Below are 21,267 nucleotides of genomic sequence, written 5' to 3'. Positions count from 1 at the left end.
AGCCCATCATAGAATGAAAGACTGAATGAAAGTTGTAGGCAAATCTGTTCAGAAAGCACAATTTTCTTGTTTCTTTACATGGTTTTAGGAAAACTAATAAATGCAAGACATGAAGGTGGTTGATTTATTGCCATTGTGGAGTTTGCAACACCTTTTTTACATCAGTTCAGTTGAATTAGATGGAGCTCCCCTCCCCCCTTTTGTAGCTTGACTGATCAAAGGCAAATATCACCAATGTGCAAGTTAAGACCTCAAGCTCCATATATTCAAGTGATCATCTGTTTTAAAAACTAATTCATATTACATTGCTGCTTCTTATTTTACACAAAATGGCTACAGAATGAAAACAAAAGCTAGGCATTGAAAACAGATGTTGGAACACAACACCTATGTCTCTTAATTTAACTTACTACTTTTCTTCTAGGACCATTGTGGCATTAGTATATAATGTGCTGAAAACACTGATGGAGATGAATGGAAAACTATTTGATGAACTCACAAGCTCTTATAAAGCAGAAAGACAAAGGTATTTACTTCTCTCTCCCCCCCTGCCCCCCTCCAATTTTGACTATATAAAATGGACTTGAATACCTCCTCGGAATTAATACTAATTTGACAGTATGGTAAATTGGTAGCTGCAGGGCCGGTGCCAAAGGGCAGCCAGGTGGGGACCTGGCTGAGGGGCCCACAGGGCCCCCTGAAGGGCCCCTTGTTAGGGTGGGGGAGTAGCGCTCCCCTTCTGTGGCAGGGTCTCTGCTGTGGATCGCAGGGAGGGAGCTGCCCGCCCTACCCTGCCTACTCGCTCGCCTGTTGTCTTCCTCACCCCCCTCCTGCTCGCTTGTCCCCCCTGCCCGCTCAGTCCCTGCCTCCGCCCACTAGGTAAGTAAGTAGGTAGGGTGTGTGTACGTGCAGGTGCCAGGACCCAGGGCAGGCTGGTGCCCAAGGGCCCCAGAATGCCTGGGGCCAGCCCTGGGTAACTAAATGAATTTCTTCCTACTATACACATCAAACTAAGCCTTTCTCTTCCTAAATAAATCTCTCCTTCAAATTCATTTCTTCTAAGGAGCCTTGCCTTTTCTGTGGAGTCTCTTGCTAATTAGTCCTTGCTAGTCCTCATCTAATGCTGTGTTCCCTTTTCCCTTTTGCTTTTAGCAAAGGATTCTGCTTAAATGGCAAGGCCCTCTGATGAATGGTTATTGCTCCACAAAACTTCTAGCATACTTTGTCACAATATTATAATGCTGTTTGGGGCCAGGATTTTTTTAAAGGGTCACCTGTCACGTGAGCCTACTGAGATAATCAGCAGAGGCCAGGAATGGGCATTGTGGTGGGGTGCTTCCATGGGGAACCTGCACAGTGCCTACCTTGCCACTGTCCTGCCCCTGCACTGTCCAGGTAAGCACCAGTGAAGCTGGTCAGGAAGGTAGCTGTATGGTGCTACCCCACAACATCAGCCACTCCTGGCCAAGGCCTGGCAAAGTATCCTGGCACTGTCAGAGGTGCAACTGGCAACAACATGAGATGGGGCCTTTTCAGTAGCAGCACCTAAGCTGTGGAACTCATTCCTCTACTTCAGAGATAGACCTCCAGAATGGCCCAACAGGTGTATGAACCCTCCACCTACAGGGCTTCAATACTCTAAAAAATTCTTTGTTTCATTGGGCCTTCCATTTTTTTTGCCCCTTGGTTTTTGTTGTTGAGATTGTTGCTGTATGTGGTTTTTGCTGTATGTTATTTTATCAATATATTGTTTTAGATGTGGATTGTGTTTTTTTATATAGTAAAGTCATCTTGAAGGACTTTTATTTAGCAGAAAAGTGGCCTAAAATAGTATTTATAAATCTGTTCAAAGGATGGATAATGTCTCCATCCAAGCTGCTTTGGGGTTGAACACTCCAGGCATAACATCACCACTCATTCTCTTCTCCCCCTTCCCAGTACTCTTAAAATTAACAGAAAGAATGTGTCTCTGCTGCATACTCTCCTTTAGTACTGAGAGGAGTACCAGGAGGAAACCCTGACTGCAGAGTTGCCTTGAGTGGGCCAGTGCAACTATCAAACTCCTTTCCCAGGTCTCTGAGCATCTCTCCCTTCAATAATCGTCCAACTAACTTAGAAGTTGTGCCTCACATGCATCTGTTAGATCTCACACACTGCTACAGGATTGATCTGCCTCTGAACTAGTAGATGCTGTGGGTTAGATGTGGCTTGTAGGCTGCCAGTCGGCCACTGATGGGCAGTGGACACAAGCTCACGCTAGGATAAACAAATGCATCTCTCACACATTAACAGCACTTCTGATGCTCTTGCTTTGTTAAACTGGTTTAGTGCACAGTGGCCAAAGGCTCACATTGCTTTGCTTTTCTACAGAGAGAAAAAGAAAGAGCTAGAACGTGAAGAACTATGGAAAAAGCTGGAAGAACTAAAGATAAAGAACGCTCTGTCTGACCAGCCAAGCAAAGCATCCTCCATGACAAATGCACAAAATAATCAAGTGCCAAATGAGAATGACAGCCTCTCTTTGTGAGGCGTACCTTTTATACACAATTTTTTTTAAATATGTAAAAACACAAAAGAGAAACCTCATCAGTATATTTGAAATGGCCATTTTTTTCCTCTGGCAAAATGTAGAATGAAAATTTTTGAACTTAAATACAGTAATTGAATGTGACATTATTTACCACAACATATTGTAAATTTGTCTCTAATCATTGCTATATTGTCACTTCCGATGTTTTATAGAAACAAATTTTATCATCCATGATGTGTGTGATTTAATTATGGGTGTGGTGAAAATTATGACTTGAATTTTTCTTTTTTTGATTGTGTTGCACATAGACATAGAAATCAACTATTTACATTTCCCCCCAATGTCCTTTCACATTACTGCAGGCTTTGGCTGAGATTCTGGAAGAGACTTCTAGGTTTGCTGTATTTTCTCAAATGACATTAGGGCTGTAATCTTATTCTTACGTGTGGAAGTAAGCCCTGTTGAATTTAGTGGGGCTTGCTTCTGAGTAAACACGTATAGGATTGGATAGCAATCTATATCTGGATGAGATACCTGCCCATTACAGATTTCAGAGCTATTCCGACATAAAACATCATTGGCTTCCACTGAACAATTGGCATGAACTTAGCTTTCATGTCTCTCTTTACTTGAGGATTCAGTCACTATTCTGGTCCCTGTAACTGAGGATGGAGTTTATCACTGAAGCTCCTAACTTAGCTTAAGCATTGTTGTAGAGAGCTTAGCAGTTTTCACTTTCAAGTTGACTCTGAAAGATGGTCCAGGCTCTTATTAAAAGGAGTAGGTTGTGCAATTCCTATCCAGGTATAGAAACATCTATGTGACAAAAGAATTCCTTGTTTTTGTTTTAAGAAAAATACAGTGTGCTTATTTAAGATGGAAAGCTGACTCTAGAAGTCTTGTCTGTTTTTTACTTGATCAGGTGTGATTTTTTTTTTGCAGGTCTTTCTATCAAGAGTACCATTCCAGTCTCTTAAATTGCATTTGTGTGGAAAATGGTTTTGTATTGAAAGATTGAGGGATTGAGCAGCATTCAATAAAAGTCTTTATGTTTGTAATTAGTGCTGTATATTACCATCTTTGTAGTTTAACCACGCCAAACAGAAGATTGGTTATATTGGGGGGGGGCGGGAAGGGCTCTCAAGAAAGGTATTCAGACTAATGCAATATTTAATGAAAGGACTAGACCAAATATTGGTTGTCAAACTGAAAGGGAGAGAAGTTGGCAAATAAAATAGATGTATGCAAGTCTCTGGTCTAGTTCTAAATGGGCCTTTGTGCAGAGAATACAATATTCAGAGAGGCTGTTCCTACATTTTATGGTCCTTAGATGTCACTCCATTGGCTAATCTTTATATAAACCATAAATAGCCTCTTTCTCAGGTTGGAATGTGATGGGTTATATTGTGTGCTTTGCCCATGGCAGGGACATGTAATTAACTGATTTGCTGTAACACTTTCCCTCTTGTATCCCTTTCTGTTCTCTCCCTGCCTTTACCCAAAGTAGGCGTGGATTCACTCTCTTCCTGTCCCACCTGCCTTTGAACTTAGGTCTTGTCTTTGAATTTTCTCCTTCCTTATTACCATTCTCATTTCATTTTTCTAAAAGTTTTTTTTTTTCACGTTTCCATACCCTTTTCCTATTCTGGGGTTTCTCTCCTCCTTCCATGTCTTTTGCAGAAGGAGCCTCCTTCTAAAATCCCTCCACCAGCAAGCAGCTGCCATCTTCACCTGGGCACAAATCCACATCTCCTCCCTGATGGCCCAGCTTGCCAAAAGAGAGCTGAACGTTACAGCAGACTTCCTCAGTAGAAATAGATCCTGGAGAATGGATCCTAAAGAAAGCAACATTTCAGCTTCTTTTATATGTCCTAGGCAATCCTATAGTGGATCCCTTTGCCACCCTGACCAACAGCCAACTCCACCAGGACTTTTCAAGATAGCAGATATGGGGATGGAAGTGATAGACACTCTGCCAGCCTCATGACTCCAAGGTCAATTGGGATGTCTTCCTCTCAGTTCTGCTGCTTTCCAGGGTGCTGCACAGTATCGGGCAAGAATAAGCAACCATCATTCTGGCCTTGCCAACTGTGTTTCTCAGGCAAACTCCATGGTTTCTCCCTCAAACAAGATCTGCTACAGCGAAGTATAGTTGTATATCCCAATTGCTCATGGCTCTACCCAGCTGCCTGGAGGTTGAACAGCAACGTCTATGCAAACTCGGTTACTTGCCTGACATAATTAACACCATTCTTTATTCCAGAATAGCCTCAGCCATTAGGATCTATAAGGCTACATGGAAAGGTTTCAGTAGATGGGCTTGAAAGGTGTGAATCATCAGAAGGCTGGCATCAACTATCTCCTTAGTTTTTACATTAAGGTCCAAACCAAGAACTTAGATCCAACACCCTCAAGAGGTAAGCTGCAGCTCTTTCCTCCATATTGCAATGCCCAGGATCTAAGCTCCTGATCCCTCATCTCATGTTAAATGGTTTCTGAGAGGCCTCACTCATCTGCCCACCAGCAGTTCATCACTTCTTTCACTTGGAACCTCCACACAGTCCTTCAGGCTCTTCCTCTTAAGTCAGTAATCAACTTGAAGGCACATCACAACAAAGTCAGTACACCTCTGCATTCATTCAGTGAGCTGGCTTTCCTGGTGGTCATTACCTTAGCATGTCAAGTTTCAGAGCTCAGTGTCCTCTCAGTTGCTAAAGATCCCTTTCCTAACGACAAAGTTGTTCTCTGTCCTAACCCTTCCTTCATCGCAAAGACAAATCCTCTTTTTTTTTAACAGAGCACAGGAGGTAGTCCTGCCTTCTTATTGACCTAGACTGCAACATCCAAGGGAGTACCTCTGGTGCAGTCTAGATGTCAGCAGCACCCTATAGATCTATCTCATTATAATAGAGGCTCTCTGTCTTTTGTGTCCTTCCACCAGCTTCTCTTGGAAAGACAGCATCTTCCTTTTCCATTGCCAGGTGGATTAAGGCTTATATTGCCCATGCCTGTGAGGTCCAGAACTCACCAACAATCTTCCATATCATGGTCTGTTCTACAGGAGCTATGTCTACCTTGGTTGTCCTGTCCACAAATGCAAACATTATATAGAGACATTTGTAAGGCAGCCTCCTGGCCATCAACATCCACATCTATATGGCACTCCAATTTAAACTTTTACGAGTCAACTGACATTTCTTTGGGGTAAGAGTTCTTCAGCACATTCTCCCTCCAGTTCTCTTTTTACATCTACCCTCTGATACTCCATGCTTGGGCATGTCCCATCATGTGGATGTATCCTATACCAGCCAGAGGAAAGATCATTGGTCACTTACTGTGAATGGGTCTTCTAGGTCAGCCTAGGGACACATCCATGGACACACCTTTCTTTTTTTACTTTGTGGCTGTATTTATCCTGCAACTTCCTTTTTGTGCCTGTGCCAGCTGAATTTCTGCATTTATATTTCCTTTTAGCTCTGATTTCTCCTTCGGGACACTTCTCCATCTCTGAGGTAAGTTGTTCTGCTCTGGCTTGGCCACAGGCAGAACTGAAGAGGGAGCCAGAGGGAGAGAACTGCAGCAAATCAGATTAATTGCACGTCCTTGCCTTGGACAAATTGCAGGGCACAACCTATCATGTGGATGTATCCCTATGGCAAGTTGGAAGGCCCTTTCGTGTTAAGTGTCCAGTATTCCGGTTTCACACTTGAGAATAAAATGGCTACATTGCTGCATAGATACCTGCATATCTTCAGATCTATGGAACAATATGGATTCATATGGGCAACAGCTGTGCCATGTTGGAATTGGGTGTTGTATCCAAGGAGTGCAGGTGGGGTTCCACTTGTGTGATGTGACTTCCCTTTCCTCTCCTTGTGTGCCTTCAAAGTTTTGAGGATGTGCGGAGGGGCTGCAGGGGAGATGAGAGGAGTTTCATTGTGCAAGCATAAGTCTGCTGTGCTAGCAGAAGAGTAGCATCAGATACAACCCTAGGGTTTGATATGGTTCATATGATTGGGAGTAGAATGTCAAAGGCTTGGTATTTAACTGCCACATCAGTAGTTCACAGACACCTAATACAGAATACAGTTAACATGATGGGACAGAATAATCCTATGGGAGTGGGGGAGAAAGATGAGGTGGAGGAAATGCCAAATCCAAAGTTCTGCTGAGCTTGCACTGGTAGGGCAAAACATGGGAGGTAACATTTTCTGGGGTATTTTTCTTTTGTGATTTCCCCCCCTACCATAATCACAAAAATTCAGCAGTATATGTGTATAATGTGTAGAAACCAGCATGTATGTTTTTATTAGGAATTGCTCATGCTGGTCTACAGCTAAGATAATCCACATTGTTTCTCTAGATGTTTTGACCAACTGGCTAGGTTGTGCCTATGTTGTTCCAGAATCAATTAAGATCTAGTAAATGCTGCACTAGCTTTTCAGGGTGCAATTTTGCTTCTGAACCCACACAACTTCCATAAAGTTCCATGGAGGAGAATTGGATCAGCCATGTCTTATCCTCACAGAGGCATGACAAGGGATCTGAAAACTAGAGGACCTTATCCATCTTAGAGGTTAACAGGAATAGTTTAAGAAGCTAAGTTTAAGAGACAGATATAATTTTATTGAAAAACTTTAGAACACAAATACATTTATAGGACAGCTTGACAAAATTCCAGTGCTTCTGTTTTGCAGAGAGGTCCTTTCAATATTAACTTCAGTGAAGACCAATCTAAGCCTAAACCTTTTTGTACTCTGTTAGCAACTACAGGTTAAATATCTCAAAGAGGGGGACCCTATAGAGACTGTATTACTTCAGGAAGAAATACTGAAGGCTGAAACTGCAATACCATATAGCAAACTACTGTTAATCATACAAATTTGCACCACTTGGGTGCGAGTCAGTTACAGATTAACACATCTAACACAACTAGTGCACAGGTTTTTACAGGTAAAATACTTTTACCCACTGAAGCGTGCCTGTCTACTCAAGGAATGTTGGGAACATTTCTGTAAGATGCTGCCTTAAGCTTCAATCAGATCAATCGTTCATCTAGCACATCCACTCTGACAGCATATCTTAAAGCTAGTAGCCCTGTAGGTGCTCAAAGCTTGGGGTCTTTTCACCTGAGATATTAACTGAAGACCCTAGAAACCAAATCCGTGGCTTGTGCATGCAATAGGATCTACTAAACTCATTACTGTTCTTAACTCCATGGGGGACATCCCATCTTAATGTAGGCAGAAATGAGTTTAAAGGAGCCCACTTCTGCTTCATTACTAACTAAACGCCCTGTCAATCCATTTGGTTGTAAGTTCTATTAGAACAGGTTAAATACTATTTTGAGAATCTTCCTACCGCTGAGGAGCTTAGTAAAGGAGCTCAAGGTTTTGGAAAGAGCTAGGATTTAGAAGGTGCTTCTTAGTTTTTAAAACTTCCAAGCGTGTAGTGCATTATACTCCAGCAAAGCAAGTAGTCCATCTGCCAGTACAGCTTTTCTGTGCAAGACAACTGCCCATTGGTTTAGTCTTAGGCCATTTGTATTCCCCAGCGTAATAGAAAACTCAGTGGCGCTTGGTCCTCAGCTTATATGGTTCAAGACTTGCATTCTTCTTTTGAGGTGCCGTCTTCGGATTTTTATCATCCACTTTACACTGAGTTTGGCAAAATCGGCTGCTTTAAATAAAGCCAAGAAAATACCACACAGAAGAGCGATCATGTTCCAAGGATTTGCAGTGACAATCTATTGAGAGAGAGAAAAAAATCCTGGTTGAAAGTTAATTTACAATGCATTTTTTTCTTCATAGGTGTGCGCTTCTGACTTTCATTGCAAAATATTTTATTATTTATTTTATTAATAAATAATAATAAATAAAATATTTTATTGTTCTTTGACTCATAATTATTACACCATATGTGAAAGGTCCTTTTATTTTCAGCTGCCCATGCCATAAGAACAGCCGGCTGTTTCAGGCCAATGGACCGTCTAGTCCAGCATCCTGTTCTCACAGTGGCCAGCCAGATGCCTACTGGAAGCCTGCAAGTGACTGCAGTAGCACTCTTCCCAGCTGTAATTCCTAGCAACCGGTGTTCAGAAGCATACTGCCTCTGACCGTGGAGACGGAGTGTAGCAATGGAATAGCCCTGTTGGATCACACCAAAAGCCTATCTGGTTGGGCATCCTATTTGCCACACTGGCCAATGGAAAGCCCACAAACAGGGTATGAGCTCAATAGCCCTCTTTTGTTCATGTTTCCCAGGAACTGCCTCTGATATTTCAGGTAATACGTATACATAGCTAAAATGACTAGTAATAGCCACCTATAGACTTATCCCCCATTCATTTAATCCCCTTTTACAGCTGTCCAGATTGGTTTTCATCACTATAGCTTGTGCTAGCGAATTCCATAGTTTATGCGCTGTGTGAAAAAGTACTTCCTACTGATTGTCCTCCCATCCTTCAGCTACATTTGATGCCCCATCTTCATTCTATTATAGAAGAGGGCGAGAAACTGCTCCCTGACTATCACTGGAACAGCAGCTGAACCTGGTAGATCTGTCCTCTTCAGGTTCTTTATCTTAGACTTAGGCTGTCATCCTATACTATTTACCTGTAAGTAAGCCCCATTGAACTCAATGGTACTTTAAAGTAGATATGTACAGGATTGTGCTGTTAAAGTTGTTTCATGGATCAATCAATCAATCATTTATTTCAGTCATAGACCAGATACATATAAATACAACACATCTAAAAGAGAAAATTACAGTAAAAAACTGAGAAATTTAAACAATCAAAATTTAAAATTCATAGTGCCTTGACCTGAATTTTCCTACTAATAATAGAGGCTGCGATATATTTAGCGACTTTAAACATAACCTGAGGGGAGTAATCTCCCAACAGATAATCAATATGGAAAGATTCTGGTCTACCTGGAACAGAGACTAAAATAGGGAAAATTAGCTGCTGCCTTAAATCATAATAGAAGTGACATCTCAATAAGACATGGACATTGGTTTCAATTTCTCCCTCGCCACAGGGGCACTTTCTTTCGCTGTAAGGAATTTTATTGAACTTGCCCTCCAGAAGTGCAGAGGGAAGAGTGTTCATTCTCACCAAGGTAAAGGCCCTTCGATACTTGGGAAGTGTTAAATCATCTAGATAGGGCATGGGAGAAAAATACCTAGGATTATATCTATGTTTTCTTACTAGCATCAAATGATGCTGAAAATCAATATCCTTGATACGTTGACAAATGGTCACTCGAGCTGCGTCCAAGCCCATTTCTAGGATTATTGACATGGAGAAGCCCAGCTTGGCTATGTTTCATGGATCTGCTGTTGACCTCCCCATGAAACAGAAGACATAATAATGGCACAAGAGTGTCTTTTAGTTGTGTACGAGTGGAGAGATTCTCCACATGGCTGAAGATTCTCACATCCACATGTATGAGCCAAATGCACTCTACAAAATATAATACGGAAATGCATTTATTTTGCCAATGGTATGAAACATCCAAATCTCTCTCCCCTTTGGCTTTGGGATTGAGGAAGGACACAAGCCTTCAAATCCCACTGTGCAAAATAGATACGTGGCTGCCTATGAATGACACCTCGAAAAAGCAAGCTCTCCAAGGCTTCAAGGAGTCTTTTCAAGCCCTGTGTCTGAAGTCCTTTAACCAGATATGTCAAGGATTGAACCAGGAACCTTATATGTATAGGCCTGGTTTGCGTGGCACGCTAAGCTGAATCCTGGCTAAGTGCAAAAGTGTGCATGCTTCTAGAGATGCTTTGTGCTTTCCCCAGTTGTTCTGCTGCTATATGAAGCTGTGGCTCGGCTTAGTGTGTTGTCTGAACCCGGGCTTGTGGTTTAGCCCCCCTGGAGAAACCAGGAGCTGTAAATAGTCATAACTTCTGGTCAGAGCGTGGAAAAGTTACTTTTTTGGACTACAACTCCCATCAGCCCACTCCAGTGGCCATGCTGGCTGGGGCTGATGGGAGTTGTAGTTTAAAAAAAGTAACTTTTCCAAGCTCTGCTTCTGGTTAGTCTGGAGAGTGCTAAACCACAAGCCTAGGTATGGATGACATGCTAACCCAAGCAGCACAGCAGCAGAATGACCTGGCAGCAAAAAAGCAGCTGCAATCTTATCTCCAGAAGTATGCACACTCAGCCTGAGCCAGGGTTTGGCTTAGCATGACATGCAAATCAGGCTATAACTTATGCATTCTATCAGGGAGCTTACTGTATCATGGCTGTAATGTTAGCATATTACTCATTTATATGTAAATATATAGCTTGACCAAGAACCACTAGAATGGGTTAGGTTACAGCAGCAGCGGGAAACCTGTGGCCTTCAAGTTGTTTCACTCCAACTCGCATCACCCCCAGCTAGCTGGGCCATGGTCAAGGGTGATGGGGGTTATAGTCCAGTAGCTGGAGAGCTGCAGGAACCAAAGCAAATAAAATGCAAAGTAGTGGCACTAGTAATACATGGAAGATAGTTGACATGATTTTGGCAAGTCATACCTCCGGTCTCCCAAGTATGTTCAGAATTACAACAATGACCCTTGCTTTCTCCAAAAAAAAAAAAGCTATTATTTGACAAGCTGACCAGTTAATAAGCAAACTGTTGACCCTTATTATTATTACTGTGTGTGTATGTTACGTGCCTTCAAGTCGATTACAACTTATGGCGACCTTATGAATCAGCAACCTCCAGTAGCATCTGTTGTAAACCACCCTGTTCAGATCTTGTAAGTTCAGGTCTGTGGCTTCCTTTATGGAATCAACCCATCTCCTTCCTCTTTTTCTACTCCCTTCTGTTTTCCCCAGCATTATTGTCTTTTCTCATGAATCATGTCTTCTCATTATGTGTCCAAAGCATGATAGCCTCAGTTTCATCATTTTAGCTTCTAGTGATAGTTCTGGTTTAATTTGTTGTGACACCCAACTATTTGTCTTCTTCATGGTCCATGGTATCTGCAAAACTCTCCTCCAACACCACATTCAAATGAGTGGATTTTTCTCATCAATTTTTACAATAAGCCATCTCAAGCAATTTTTGGAAGGTGAGTTTTTTAAAAAATTCATTCAAAGAAACAATAGCAGAAAGGAGTAAGGCAACTGCAGCAGGAATGAAAAGGAGGAGGACGACGTAGAGGAGGCACACGCAGAGGGCTGACAATCTTCCCGAGTCCTTGGATTTCCAAAACGGCAAAATCTCTTTTTTCCATATAAATATTTCTTCCCTGGCCTGGTAAGAAAATCACTGGAATCTAGGAAACTGCCGTATACTGGCTCACAGAAGTTGTCCATCTCACCTGGTATGTACTCAAACGGGAAGTGGGTGTCCAGAATTTCAGGCAGACATCTTACCCATCTCTTGCTGCACAATACTTTTATTAGCCAGAGATGCTAGGGATTGAACCTGGGGTCTTTCGCATGCACAGCCTAATCTTTCTTACCAAGCTATTGTTCCTCCTAGGATCTATATGCTTAGACACTCAGGCTTGACCCTGGTGTTTGTTACACACCCACAAAAAGTCTTTCTATAGCTGTATCACTGCCAGGAAGAGAAGATGGGGGACGCTCAGACAACTCCATCCATGAGTTGATAGAACTCCTAAGGAGGGTCATGGATTTGGGTAGTGCTAACATAATCAGGGGCCATTCCCCCCTCACACCCACCTCCCACATTCAGCCACTGGGTGAAGGTGTTCTACATCTTTACCATTGATGTATGCAATCATAGCTCTTCCACACGAGGGAGGATCCTGACTGGCCCAGGGCCCCCTGCTTGCCTGGAGGACCTCTATACACACACAGTGTATCTGTAGAGCCCCTTCACGTGCTGGTTGATTGCGGAGATAGCAGGGGAGAGGCATGGCCGCTGCGCACACTGGCAAGGGAATGGGGCTAGTCCATACAGCTTCACAATCCCTCTCCCTTGCATGTTCTTTAAAGCACCTGCTTATTTTTCAAACACTATGGACGTTTCCATCTGGCTGAAAACAAACAGAAATCTTACATCTAAGTAAAATGACTAAAATCTACTTACATCTTGAACTTCCTGAATAAAAGGATCTTTCCATTCAAATACCACAAAGAACAGCTGGTCCCCGCCTGCTTTTGCTCTTCTTTCAATGTAGTTAACCACACTGATCTGGCGACAGCACAAGGAGAAAAAGGCTTTTGCAGTTACTGTCATATAAGCCACTCCAGAATACAATGCCCTTCAAAGGGTTAGGAATCCAAAAGCCCCAACATCAGAAGGAAGGGGATGTGGAACTGATGGGCAGTTTTGAGACTAAGTCGTCAGTGAGCAAAATTGGTCACTGACAATGCATTTCTACCATTACTTTATTTATTTTAAAAATGTATTTATATATCACCCTCGCAAAACACCAGGGCCATGTACGGCAAAATAAAAATATTTAAAACAATGCAAACCAATCATTAAAATGACAGGCTACTCAAAAACATTATAACATCTGCATGGGCCTGTCGGCACAAAAAAGTCTTCAAGAAATGCCTGAAAGTCAAATGCGAGGATGCCTGACGAATCTCTGCTTAAAGAGCGTTCCACAAAATGGGACCAGAAACACTAAATGCCTGACTTGTGGTTGAGGCCAGTTGGGCCTCTGTAACACGGGGACAAGCACTCCTCTGGATATTCTCAGGGATTAGGCTAGGATATAAAGGCTCAGGCAGTTCGTTATGGTATCTTGGACCCAAGTTGTTCAGGGCTTGTACCTGGCCTGACAGCACATGGACAGCCAGTGCAGATGTTTTTAGCAGGGGTGTCACCTGCTGTCAGCTGACTGCCCCCATCAGCAGTCTAGCTGCTGCATTATGCACCAGCTGGAGCTTACAGACCAGGCCCAAGGGCAGCCCCACATAGAGTGCATTGCAGTAATCCAGTCTCGAGGTTACCAATGCATTCTTACAATACTTTGTAAGGATGAAGGATACAGATTGTACCAAGTTCTTTCTTTCTAAACATACTACAGATGAAATCTGAAGCATGTGCAGCTTCTAAAGCAGGTATGTGCACTCATGGGCACACTCATGGCCACACAAGGCCCTGCCGCTCACTGCTGCCTCTTTAATTTTTTGGGATTTGTTATCACACCTTTCAACTCCAACATGAGCACTCAAAATGACTTGTCTTTTAAAAACAATACCCTAAAAATGCATTTAACTCATAACCATCCAGTAAAATAAAAATAATAGCAGAGCAGATCCAAACACAAAAGGGAGATTCATAAAAGGAAGCAGAAAACAAGCTAAAGTCCTGTTTTAAACAAAAATAAAAGTATTGAGGCAGTGACATAAGATTATCAATGAAGGATCCAAAGAGGGTGCTACCAGCTGGGTGCTGCTACAAAGAAGACTTTCTCCTGACTTCCACCAACTGTACTTCAAACATTGAAAGGCCTGCCCAAGTAAACACTGCAAAGATAGGACCATATGGGATGGGTCTATAAAAGCAGGGATGGGCAACTTGTGGCCCTCCAGATGCTATTGGACTGCCACACCCATCATCCCTGAGTCCATTGCCTATGCTGGCTGGAGCCAATGAGAGTGGAGTCCAATCACATCTGGAGGGTCCCTATCCTGAGCCTAAACCTAAATCTTTAACACCATTAATTTTGCAGAAGCCTCATTTCCACAAAAATAGGGCCTGGTGCCAAGTTGCTCTTTTTGCAGGGGCTGTATCACCAGCCGCTTCCACACAGCAATTTATTGTGAGCTCGCTGCTGCTTATGCTTGGAAGATTCCCCCCCCCAGCATCCATAGAATGCCATGGTCATCAAAAGGCCAGCCCCTACTTTTCCTTTGTATAATTTGGATTTCCCTTTCACTGCGGAAAATCCAATTAAGTAAAAATAACCAGTTATAGATCTGCAGTTACTGCTGGTGTGGAAACTCCTCAGGGCATTTTTGAGGGGGGGGGAGAGTTTGTTATGTGGGTGCTTGCTGTTTCAGTGGGTGGTCTCTATTGCCACACCTCCTCACATAAACAGGTTTGTCTAGGACCTCTAATAATAAAAATTAACATTGGGGCTGCTTAATGCTCTGAATGGGGAGGGGGTATGTGACGGCCAATATTTCTATAACTGAAAGATAATTCCTCTCTTGCAGCCTTCTTCAGCTGATGTTTACCTTTGGTATATAGCACCCAGGGATCCAGTCATGTTGCTGAGAGTGATGAGGGGGACTGAATCAATCCTGAACCTCTTCTTGCTGTTTGTTTAAATTTCTCCAAGAGTCTTCTACAGCAGGAGGAAGCAGAAAGATGCAAGGGTCTCTGTGCCGCAGGAAGCCCACTTTGTACCTGTTACAGCGTTGTTGTTTTTAAAACCTTCTCCAATATTGCAGGAGACTATTGGAGAGGTTTGAAAAGAGTGAGAAGAGACTCAGGGCTCATTTCATTCTGATCCCTCCTGTCAGCAAAACGGTTAAGATCCCTGGATACTTTAAGATGAAGTTGAGTGTCAGTTGGAGGAGGCTGGGAGAGAGGAATTATCTTAATTGGACACACGCATGCATGCTTACACCGCCACTTACAGCACTAAGCTGCCCTAATTTGCTTTTTATTACAGTATTATAGATCTCATGAAATTCTGTTAAATCAGAATTGTGCATTTAATTTTTTTAAGGAACAGGGAAATGGAAGTTTAATTCTGTAAGCTAACTAGAGAAGGAGGGAGGAGTGATTGAGGGGGGAGACAACCTCCACACACACCTGGAATATTATCTGTCATACTCTACCCACTGGTGTGGATGACAAGCAGTGGAACAGCCATGAATATGGTGACTGAAAAAACAGGAGTATTTGGACCTTTATGTGGCAGAAACACACAGAAAAACCAGAGCTGAACATCCAGTTTCAGATAATAAGGTCTCTGTCTGAACACAGCAGCTAGGACCTATATGGTACAATGTCTTCAAAAGTACACAAGGACAGCTGATGCCCATAGCACATTACAGGGAGACAGGTGAGCGTCACCAATCTGCTTTGCCCTGGTAATGTGTAAAAACAAATGAGTGATGTATAACAGCATGACTATGTTAAGCCCAATCACAATGGTTTTGCTAAACTGGCAGGGTGAGCAGCAGCTTAACAAGAGAGGCTAACATTTATTTAAAGCTGAGAATTTCTTTCTGACCTTTAGGAAACAGCATAAACTTTAGCAAATGGAAGGGACAATTTAAAGAGAAAGAGAGATGAGATTTTTAAACAGAGGTGGCTAAACTTGGGGTGCATCATTTGGGACTCTGATGCAGGATCAGCAGGCGTGATTGCTGCTTTCAGCGCCTGCTTGCTTCTAATCTGCGCTGCTTGTCTATTTATAAGCATTCAGTCTGCAATCTCCATCTTGAAATGGAGTCTAAATGCAGAGCTCATGGCTACAACATCCAGCCTGGTGTTTATGCTTTTGGTTTTTTCTTTCATCTCCCCCTGCCTCTTGCCCTTTGTGTAACATCCAGCCTGAGGAAGGGTTTTAGAGGATGTGAAAGCTTGCTCACTGTTTTCTGACTGCTGGGTTGGTCCTAATATTGCCCAGCTGTGGATTTTAGAGATCTTACAAAGACAGCAGGAGTCTTCAGTGCTCACTCAAAGGAAAATATGCTCTGTAAGTGCTGCCCATGAACTTCTTACTACTCCAAGAAGAGGGGGACATATAGGAAGGGCCAAGAGTGTGCAGGATGAAGTGTCACTAAAGTGCAAATGGTGTGCTGCACCATATGTCATTCTGATTAAGCTTTAGTACTATTCTCCTTAACAAAGCAGGAGGGTAGCAGCAGAAAGAGCTTGCTGGAATAGCGAGCCTGGATGACGTGAACAGTCCCTCAGGCAGTAAGAGCTGTGCTTTGTTGCCCACTGAAGTCAGGAACCGTCACAAGAGCTCCGTACCTCCTGCCTGAATTCAACTGCCTCCTGGCCATCTTCTTCTTTTGTTTTCACCAAAGACATTTTGACCCAGGTTCGGAAACCACCGGAGAACTTCCAGCTGGAATAGGAGCTCTCACACGCCTTCATAAACTCTGATTTGTTTGGACTGCAGTGGAAGGAGGTAGGGTTAGTTGTGGAAGTGAAAGGAGGTCAAGAAGCTTTGCTGCAAGGATTGGTTACCTTGGGGGGGGAAAGTTGTGAGTGATAGTGTTGGCTTTATAGCCTGCTGCCTTGGTTATTGATTTTGCTAGACCAGTGGTTCCCAATTTTCTTTCCCCCCACGCATCGCTTGAAAATCACCAGGGTCGTGGTGGAGAACTTAAATGATTTTTCTGCCTGTTGCTGCAATTGTAATGCACTGTTCTAGAAGCAGTATGATTTTTAATTGTATTTCATTGTTTCATTTCTTATGCATTGTATTTTATTGTATTACGATTTAAATTCTATAGAATTCAAATCATAATAGAATAAAATAGAAATCCAAAAAGCAATAAGAATACAATTAAAAATCAATATGAATATTTAACGTGATGGATGTGCTGTCTCCTGCTTTCAACTATAAATCCACAGACACTTTGCAGATTACCCGAATGAAGTTCCTGCACCACAGTTTGGGAACCCCTGTGCTAGATTATCCCCTATTTAACAATATTTTGCATTTATTTAGCTCTTTTGAGTGTTCAAAATGTATATTATCTTGGTGCAAGCCTTAGAACCACGCCTCCCAAGGTAGGTCAGTATCATTATCTCCATATTGCAGATGTGGAAGTGAGAAACTGTGGCTACCTAAGGGCATCGAGTGAGTTCATGCAGAAGGGAGATTTGGGTACTTCATGATTGGTAGCTTAGTCTCTTAGTGAACACACAACAACAGTTCTCTTCGAGCCTTGTATTAACTTAGAGGGAATCCCACAGTGGTCACATTGCAATCAAATAAAATTGAATTTAAAATACACCTTCCTAAGGCTTAATTTGGATGAGATCTTGGCTCCAGAAGCTGTTCAAAATGGCAGGGCTTGTAAGATGTGACTTCATAATGAATCTGCCTCCAAATATGTGCAGACAGCCTTCCCTTAATAGCTATGCAACCACAGCCAGGACCAAAGCATCTAGAATGGAAACACAGAGGTATAAAGTGTTTAAAAACACTGTCTTAGGAGGTGGTGGGCTGTCCTTCACTGGAGATATTTAAAGAAAGGCTGGACAACCATCTGTTGGGGATGTTTCTAACTGCTTCTGCATTGAAGATCCAGCACTGAATAGGGGGTTGGACTAGATGACCTCCAGGGTACCTTCCAACTCTTTACTGAATGTGGAACTGCAAGAATGCAAACACATGCACTCTGCTATTGAGATATGAGCACTCCATAGATTTCAGCCCCTGTATGAGAAGTCTGGAAACAGGCAAATTTAACTGATGCACCAACAGCAGGGATTTGTAGCATTTAAATATTCCATGACATTTGAACCTGATTTTCCATTCTGCTTTCTTCCAAGGCATCTAGTATAACTCCCTTGATGAGCCCCTCTGACAGATACATATATATTTCCATTGCTTGGTACTAATCCATTCCACAGTCATCAACACAGGAGGCTCGTATTTCATAAGCTCAAATAGCAACAGCAGCAGAGTCCTTGCTGTCACACAAGTCTGCTTGTGCTGGCACAGGAGAAGCTGAAGGGAGCCTAGCTTTATGTTATAGTCAGCTCCTCCTTAACAGCGCTATGCACACAGGCCTAGCACCAGCACTTGGAACAGCTGGGCCGCTTCCAGGGCCAAGAAGTGTCCTGAAAGGGATTCCACTGCAGGACTCGTCTTGTCCAAAGAAGCCTGGAGCTGGCAGTATTTTATATGAAGCCTTCTTAATAGGAAGAAAACTGGGTGCAAGGCTCTCCTCAATCTGCCTCTTGAACATTAAATGCCAAATCGGGATTTCACTGGCAGAGATCATTGCCAACAATTTTAAAGACTAGAAAGTGAAAGGGTCAACAGAATTTCTAATATGATCTAGAGGTTTCTAGAAAAGCTTGAGTAATTGAAGATATTTCAGAACAATTTTAGACCAATGGGAATTGTTTCGGAACAATTCAACATGATAATATTTCATTTAATACAGCTTAATATGAGAGCCAGTGTGGAGCGGTGTGTGACGATCCCACGGTGGTTAGAGTATCGGACTAGGATCTGGGAGACCAGGGTTCAAATCTCCACTCAGCCACAAAGCTCACTGGGTGACTATCTCAAAGCTCACTGGGTGACTAGTAACTATCTCTCAGCCTAACCTACCTCACAGAGTTGTTGTGAAAATGGGCAGGAGAATCATGTACGTGAGCTCCTTGGAGGAAAGGTGGGATAAAAATGTAATAACAAAATTAATATATAACAAACAATAAATAATTTTCGCTTCAAATAAACATAAGCAGCAGGGGAAGGTGCACGTGCTACAAAGCCCATAATTTGACATTAGGCCAAGAGAATTCAGCATCCTGAGAATCTCAACTTTCATTTAAAAATAAAGTTTCTAGTCCTTATGGCTTGAAAGTGTGGGGATCAATATTCAGTGAACTTCCAAAAGGCAGAGGAGTGGCAAAAACTGGAGAGAGAAGGAAAGTGGCTAACTGAATCTAGGATGAAAGGATAGCTCCAACGGAATCTGTGGAGATTTCTTGGAGACTTTATGGATGAAAGGTCCACTCTGAATGCCTGCTCTGGGCAAAGGCGTTTATTTTTCCTTTCTTTTTAATCCTGCCTCCATCCCTGGCAAGATAGAACCTACTGCACCCTCATCTGAACATCTGATGCCTCATCCCTCACTCCATCTTAAGACTCTTTGAAGATGGAGGTATTGCCCTAATGCAGATTTTTGAATTTTCCTGCAGGACAGGCTTTCAAATGCCTGCCAACAACTGGATATTGGTTGTGTTTTGGGGTGTGGGGCTTTTCTGGCAGTAAAAAAGAAAAAAACGTCATCATCTGAAAGGGGCTTTCATTAATCTTACTGCAAAACAGTTGCTCTCCCACTTGAATTTCCAGGGAAGTTATATTACTCGAGGCTTTCGATGGAAACATAAATGCTTTCCATAAGACGGTCTGCAAGGGCTCTTTTGCTCCATTACCAGGCCTGGCTGGGCCTCTTAATTATTCAGACTTGCCCACTACAGTTGGGAAGCCTCTCCACGCTCAGTCAAATTATGGGTTACCAAGGCAGCCAAGTATGCTATGTGGAGAGCCTAAAAACGGAAGTGCGGGATTCTAAAGAATGATTCATGCTACGCTTAATTTATATGGAGAGCTTCTAAACAGGCAATTAGGCAGAATTCACTTCGACTCAGTCTCTCAAAGAGAGCACTTGTACTTTAGTTTAAGGCCTGTCTAAACAGACTGCATGATGGAGACATGAATTTATCTTTGCATGCACAATAGCACCAAGGACAGGGTTTGGGGTGACAGAGACCGAAACCTACAGATGCTTCCCAGCCAAGCATTGTATAGTCAGAGACAAGTGTAAGAAACTAGCCACTTACCTGTGGATCACTTAAGTCTTAATTGTTGGACCCCATCCTCTCCCTGTTATGTCTCTTACAGATTTGTCTTAACATTGTGTACCCATCTGAGTTGTTCCTCTTATTTCCTCCGCCCTCCCTTTTATATAATAAATCCTAGCTCTTTCCCCATGTATTCTATTACGTCGCCCACTGCTTTCCTCCCCTACCTTTGCTCAGGAAAGGGAGGGGGTGATACCCTTAAGATACTGTGCACTATTTTGGGGCCCTGGCATGTTTCCCATGACTGTTTGTAGCCTTCCCATGATTCCTACCCAAACAAGCAGCTGCTAGGAGGGGACATGTGTCTCTCCCCCCCCCCGTTTTATCCTCTCAACAACTGCATGAGGTAGGTTAGGTTGGGAGCTAGTGACTGGCAGGGGTGTAGCCCTCTGGGATCTTGGAGGGGTCTTAGACCCCTTACTTTTTTGGGAGCAGAGTCTCAATGTCTCCAGCATCCTACAAGCCAATCAGCATGAAAGGGGAGTGTGTTAGCCACTGAGAAGTATCTTCTAACATGCTTCCTTGTCCCTTCCTGTTGACTGGTGAGTCACCACTGAGAAGACTTCTCAGTAAGTAACACACTCCCTTTTCATTGATGATTGGCTCCTAGGGATGTCTGTTGTTGTGGGAGAAGGCATGCGCAGGAAGGACTGAGGAGTGCAGATGACAACGGAGGCAAACGAGTGGGACTATCATGAAGGGACCCTGCACTTCTGAATTTGCCACTACAAGCCAAGGTCACCCTGTGAACGTCATGGATTCTTGGGGGTTTGAACCTGGGTCTCCCTAGCCCATCAGCATTGCTGAAAGACCAGCTTCATCAGGCATCCTCTCCCTCAACTGTCACCTGGCAGTAGCTATTCCATCAGGCTACCTCCATGGGAGAGACAAGAAGCAGGGCTCCTGCCATCAGCTTTGCCAAAAGACCAGCTCCATCAGGTACCTCTTACCCCTGAACTGTTTCTATGCCAAGCGGCCATTATAGGAACTACTGTTGGTGCGTGTTTGCTTTTCTCCCTCTTCCCTCCCTGTCCCTTTTCCCTTGAATGTCATGTTTTTTTGTTTTTATTTTAGATTGTAAGCCACTGGGCAAGGACTGTTGTCTTGTTTTAATGGATTGTATGTAAGCTGCTCTGGGAGCCTTTCTGGCTGAAGCACGGGGTACAAATGCTCTAAACAAAATAATAAAAAAATAGCCCAACACTCTAACCACTACACCGCACTGCTCCC

General features: G+C 43.0%; 2 protein-coding genes across 2 annotated transcripts in view; one reads left to right on the top strand and one right to left on the bottom strand.

Annotated features, from left to right (window-relative positions):
- The window catches only part of PPP2R5A (protein phosphatase 2 regulatory subunit B'alpha), a 98,993-nt gene extending 95,408 nt beyond the window's left edge, over positions 1-3,585 (top strand). The window contains exons 12-13 of the mRNA XM_061625266.1: positions 425-526; positions 2,371-3,585. Coding sequence (XP_061481250.1) covers positions 425-526; positions 2,371-2,527 — 259 coding nt within the window. The 3' untranslated portion in view covers positions 2,528-3,585. The remainder of the gene's footprint in view (positions 1-424; positions 527-2,370) is intronic.
- Positions 3,586-7,134: 3,549 nt separating this feature from the next.
- Positions 7,135-21,267, bottom strand: part of PACC1 (proton activated chloride channel 1) — a 36,516-nt gene continuing 22,383 nt past the window's right edge. The window contains exons 6-8 of the mRNA XM_061625262.1: positions 16,453-16,597; positions 12,589-12,693; positions 7,135-8,276 (exon numbers count right to left, since the gene is read on the bottom strand). Coding sequence (XP_061481246.1) covers positions 8,115-8,276; positions 12,589-12,693; positions 16,453-16,597 — 412 coding nt within the window. The 3' untranslated portion in view covers positions 7,135-8,114. The remainder of the gene's footprint in view (positions 8,277-12,588; positions 12,694-16,452; positions 16,598-21,267) is intronic.

Source organism: Rhineura floridana, chromosome 4 (assembly GCF_030035675.1).
Source record: "Rhineura floridana isolate rRhiFlo1 chromosome 4, rRhiFlo1.hap2, whole genome shotgun sequence".
In the NCBI taxonomy this organism is placed as follows: Eukaryota; Metazoa; Chordata; class Lepidosauria; order Squamata; family Rhineuridae; genus Rhineura; species Rhineura floridana.
Note: the sequence above shows the minus strand (reverse complement) of the source record. Positions and strands in the feature narration are given on the sequence as shown.